Source organism: Rhinoderma darwinii, chromosome 3, assembly GCF_050947455.1.
Source record: "Rhinoderma darwinii isolate aRhiDar2 chromosome 3, aRhiDar2.hap1, whole genome shotgun sequence".
Taxonomy (NCBI): Eukaryota; Metazoa; Chordata; class Amphibia; order Anura; family Rhinodermatidae; genus Rhinoderma; species Rhinoderma darwinii.
In genome coordinates, this window is record NC_134689.1 from 16,406,893 (window position 1) to 16,412,646 (window position 5,754).

The 5,754-nt window shown below is 41.9% G+C and overlaps 1 protein-coding gene across 1 annotated transcript; it reads right to left on the bottom strand.

Annotated features, from left to right (window-relative positions):
- Positions 1 to 749: 749 nt before the first annotated feature.
- On the bottom strand, positions 750 to 5,152 carry LOC142748777 (shaker-related potassium channel tsha2-like). Its single transcript, XM_075856027.1, has one exon. The coding sequence runs from the start codon at positions 4,617 to 4,619 to the stop codon at positions 3,174 to 3,176; it is 1,446 nt and encodes a 481-aa protein (XP_075712142.1). The 5' UTR covers positions 4,620 to 5,152; the 3' UTR covers positions 750 to 3,173.
- Between the last annotated feature and the right edge of the window lie 602 nt (positions 5,153 to 5,754).

Below are 5,754 nucleotides of genomic sequence, written 5' to 3' on the forward strand. Positions count from 1 at the left end.
AAACTTCTGACATGTCATAGTGACATGTCAGAAGTCTTGATTGGTGGGGTCCGAGCACTGAGACCCCCAACAATCGCTAAAACGAAGCGGCAGAATTTCTCGGGTGAGCGCTGAGCCGCTTCGTTTCTGTTTGGCTTTTTCTGGAAAGCCGATGTAGCGGAGTACGGGCTCATAGACTTTCCATTGAGTCCGTACACCGATACATTCATTTCCGGAAAAAGCAGAACAGACACGAAGCGGCTCAGCGCTCTGCCGCTTCATTTTAGCAATTGGTGGGAATCTCCGTGCTCGGAGCCCCACCAATCAAAACTTATGACATGTCAGAAGTTTGTTGAACGTTTAATTACCCTTTAAACTCCTAAAGAACCCAAACATTTCCTTTAATTAGTAATTTTCTAGCCTGCAGGTGGCGCTGTTTCTACTACAGTTTTTTTAATTTTGTAAAGTGCTTTTTTAGGTTCTCACTTTTTGTCAGGTTTCCTTCGCTTTTGAGAGGCAGAATACTGTTCTGCGCTATGAAACCTGACGGACCCCTTATAAATCAATGGAATCCATTAGGATCTATTACAAAACAGATCCATCATATCCGTCATGGATTCTTTAATAAATGTTCTCTCAGTGACTAGACAACTATGAAATTCTGTTATGAAATTATAATGAAAGATGTATAAATATTTATACATATGTATGTATGCGTATGCGTGTGTGTGTATATATATATATATATATATATATATATATACACACAATGGAATTCCTGTAATACAGCATCCAATAATCCAGAGAGTCTGATAATCTGGCATAAGGGAAAACTATGGCAGATTTTGTGTCAACCCTATTTTTTGCCTTTTTCTCTTCCCTTATAAGTGAGTTTTTTATATTGTCTATGACTGTCCAATAATCCAGAACAATTGATAATCTGACATATATCAGGTCCTATTGGTACAAAGTTAAAGGAATTTTACAAAACCTGGGGTTTCCTACACCTACGGAAAGATTTTGTTCACTGCCCTAGACCTGTATGTAAAAAAACTTGCCCAAGACAGAGTGCTTTGTTGCACCCCTCCCCCATCTGAGAAACAAACCCCTGTGTATAATATACTATCATGGTTCTCCTCTCTTAGTATATAGGCTTGTACCTACTTAAATACTGAAGAGGTCACTGTTGAGTAAACTTACATTAAAAAACAACAATAATCCTTAAAGGGCATTTCCACCTAAATTTAAAAAGTTTAAAAAAAAAAAAATAAGTTGTCCTCTTCTATAAAAAAATATTAAAGATTCTATTCAGGGGATTTTTAGTTATATCTGCTCTTGAGAGAACTGGGTGACAACCAATTTTACCGCCATTACAGCTGCCACAGAGGTTGCCCCCCCCCCCAGGTTTCCTAGAGTGCTGATTGGCCAGTCAGCCTAGTCATGTAGCTTTCCAATCAATAGGAAAGCTGTAAAGATGGCCATACTGGTTGTCACTGGAGGCGTAAATTGAAGAAATCCAAATTGTTTAACAGAACCCCCAACCATCACTAGCCATTTATAGTACTTGTATCCTCTTATATGCCAGAGGGACCAGGCACCAGAGCCCATGTGCAAATACAACCACTTTACCCCCTATAGATTTGCCCCTGGTTGTCACCCAGCTTTCTCAGCGAAGGAGACAGTTATCAATAGTTTAATAGAATTGGACAGAAGAGGAAAACTCAACTGGTGTTTATGTTGTTGTTGTTCTTGTTGTTCTTTTTTATTTCTAGGGGGTGGTTCCCTTTAAATTTTAAAAATATGGAATTTGATACATTCGATTTATTTAAAGTCATAGTCTACATTATATTGAATTATTTCATAATCTTCCCCACTAACATAAAGCGATTTTCGAAAATTTCCGATCCAATATCAAGTAATCTTCAGATGGCTTTATATGTATCATCACAGTGACAGGTCCTCGTAACTGATCAGTGATGGACGATGGGGTGAGAAAATGGAGACAATGAAGACGTATCAGTAAAAAAAATCATATTTTACTGCATATTTGGCTACTTTAACATTCATGCAATATATTCCACTTGTAGCCCAATATGCCTGAATTCTGACCCCCTGTTTGACCTATGGCCCCTTGATAAAAGTTTGTCTCATCAATTCTCAGGTCTAATGTATGTCAAAATAAAAAATATACAGAACGCAATTTTTTACCTTACACAGGAAGGCACTTACAGATAAGGAGATGTTTGGTTAACAAAAAAAAAACAAAAAAGAAAAAAAAAAAACAGCAACACAGAAAATTGAACCCTTTCCCAATAGGAGTTGTGCAGGAATCCTTAGCAGCCAAAGGGTTAAAAAAAATGCCATATTCATTGGCAAAGATGTAAACAAATTAAGATCCGTGCAAAAATTGCAGATGTTTATACACCCAGGTGAGAAGAAGAACTAAAAAGTCAATGGGAACCTTCGTATGTTATTGGCTTTTGGATGATCTTTTTGGATTATCATATTTTGTAATATTTTCAATTTTTTGTGAAAAACTCTAAATACTAATGATGATTTGGTGGTGAACTTGAAGCAGGGTGAGGCCAAAAATATCAAAAAGGGAAATGTGTTGTTATACGTTTCATCACTTCTCCTCCAGAACAGCTGGTCTTCAACCCTAGTGGCTCCTGAAAGTCCTTCTCGTAGAACACTTTGTTATTCAGAGTTCATCCCATAAAATGGCACTGATACAAAAATCTATCCATAGCAGCTTGTGCCATATAAATGATGTGCTAGTGTGTGATTCCTGTAGGACGGCATCTGCAGCCAATGCATATAGGAATATGAATAAATCCTTGTAAAATACTAAAAAAAAAGTGTCCTCAGATGCATCCACCACGCATGATGAGAATGATGACCCGGGACAACCCTTCAGCAAGAAGGTAACAGTTTAATTGGTACAATATGACAATTCCTGCTAGGTTGATGGAGTACTATGTATGTTCCTTAGGCAAGCACAAGATCCATATTTCTAAAGACACGATATGTAGGACAACCTTACAGCTAGGACTCTCATTCTCAAACATCTACATTATAGTCTTTGACTATCCACAGTGAGTGGTGGCCCTCTTCTATACATCACAGGTTAGTGATGAGGTCATTCAACCATCGGACCAGCATTGATTGACAGTTTTCAAGAACTTACCAAGAGGTCATACCTCTGTTAACTTTTTGGGTTCTCCATAATGTTGGTTGGTGGTGAAGTGGGGGTATTTGGCATCATCCAAGTCTTCTGATTCCATATAATCCGATTTGTTAAATGACTGTTTGCTCTCACTCTTTTTCAGGTCTCCATAAGAAGAGGGCTGCTGTCCACAGGTAACATGGGTGTATTGGGACTGCTCTTCATGGTCAGTGTCTCTGTGGTAGAAGTAGTTAAAATTAGAGACAATAACAGGGACTGGGAGAGCAATGGTTAATACACCGGCTATGGCGCAGAGAGAACCCACTATTTTTCCACCAATGGTCAGTGGGTACATATCACCATACCCAACAGTTGTCATTGACACCACTGCCCACCAGAAAGCATCAGGAATGCTGGTAAATAAAGACTCAGGGTCATCAGTCTCTGCAAAATACACTGCACTAGAAAACAGGATGACACCAATGAAGAGGAAGAAGATGAGAAGACCTAATTCCCTCATACTGGCTTGCAATGTCTTCCCTAAGATCTGAAGACCTTTAGAATGTCTGGAGAGCTTGAATATCCTGAAGACTCTCACCAAGCGAATGACCCTCAAAATAGCCAAGGACATGGCCTGCTGCCCATTGCTACCTTGCTGCTCAGCCAACTCGGTCCCTAAGGTGATGAAATAAGGGATGATGGCCACAATGTCAATGACATTCATCATGTTCTTGAAGAAAGCTGGCTTGCTAGGGCAGGCAAAGAACCTAACCAAGAGTTCAAAGGAGAACCATATAATGCATAGAGTCTCAATGAGGAAGAAGGGGTCAGTGAAGGGACTGTCCTTCATGGCACGGGTTCCATTGACCAACAGATGTTCTCCTGCCAACCTAACATCTTCCCTGAACTCTGGAAGTGTCTCCAAGCAGAATATTACTATGGAGATAAGAATTATGAGGACTGAAACGATTGCGATGCCCCTAGCAGGTCCTGAACTCTCAGGATACTCAAAAAGTAGCCAAACCTGTCTTTGGAAGTCATTATCAGGCAATGGTCGCTCTTCTTCCTTTATAAATCCTTCATCATCCCGAAACATCTCTATTACCTCCTCCCCCAGCTCATAAAACTTAATCTCCTCCAAGAAGATGTCAACTGGGACATTGACCGGTCTACGGAGCCTTCCACCAGATTGATAGTAATACAAAATTGCATCAAAGCATGGTCGGTTGCGATCAAAGAAGTACTCATTCCTCAGAGGGTCAAAGAAGCGCATCCTCTTCCTAGGGTCCCCTAGTAAGGTTTGGGGGAACTGGGCAAGAGTTCTCAGCTGGGTCTCAAAGCGGAGCCCTGAGATATTAATGACCACCCTCTCACAACAGTCCTGGGTGGCCCTTTCTGGATCATAGCCCTCTTGCCCCACAGCACTGAGGGACACCAGGGTCTCATCCACATTCTCCCCGGACACCACAGTCATGTCTCCAGCTTTAGGGTCTCTCAAGGGGTTGGAGTTCTCCTCAGCACCCTGGACCTTGCACAGCGATCAGATCCTTCCACAGACTATACACCAATAATTCTAGGATGATTGTCAGCTCCTTGGCTGTGTTGCATCTTCTCCTCTGTGACAATGAAGCTTGTTTCACATCTGGCTGTGATAGACATTGCTGCAATGAGTGCCACCCTGTTGCAATCTTCTCCACCGGTGGCTTTGTGTCTTCTAATTGGGCAGCTGCATTTCTCTGGGCAATCTGTTGATTGTGAGTCCCTGGTGGTGACTGGGTCCCCTCCTTGTGGCAGATCCTCGGCGGTGACACCAGACTGGCTGTCACTGAGGTAGAGGAACAGCTCCGGTCTCTCGCCCCCTCCACAGGAGCACACTGACGTCCAGGGGGAGTGTCACTGAAGAAGCTGCCACCTCTCATAGAGCTCCCTGCCAGCCGTCTCATAGAGCTCCCTGCTAGCCCTCTCATAGAGCTCCCTGCTAGCCCTGTCATAGAGCTCCCTGCCAGCCCTCTCATAGAGCTCCCTGCTAGCCCTCTCATAGAGCTCCCTGCCAGCCCTCTCATAGAGCTCCCTGCCAGCCCTCTCCGCTGCCTCCTCCCTGCTATTACAGTCCGTACATAATGTACACAATTCATTACGTGGTCCGCAGCCATGAATGGAGCGATCCGTCATTTCCAGCATGGTCAGCGCCGGACACAGAGTTATAAGTTATTGCAGCACCAGGAACAATAAAGCTGCAGAACATCTTGGAAAAAAATCATCTGAAAAGTAACTTTTGTAGGTATAATGGATTATCTATCTGTATGTGTGTGTGAGCGAGAGGGAGAGGGAGGTGTGGATGGACGGACAGAGCATCTGGGAAAATGACATCTGAAAGGTAACTTTTGTATGTGCAATGGATAAATTGATGGAGAAATGGAGAAATAGAGAGAGAAAGAGAGAGAGAGAAGATTAGAGAGATGATGATGTTGATAGATTAGATAGATATGAGATAGATAGATAGATAGATAGATAGATAGATAGATAGATAGATAGATAGATAGATAGATAGATAGATAGATAGATAGATAGATAGATAGATAGATAGATAGATAGATAGATAGATAGGA

What these genes read in the sequence shown, in the direction of transcription:
- LOC142748777 (XM_075856027.1), bottom strand. Translation starts at nt 4,619, where the DNA reads ATGACTGTGGTGTCCGGGGAGAATGTGGATGAGACCCTGGTGTCCCTC.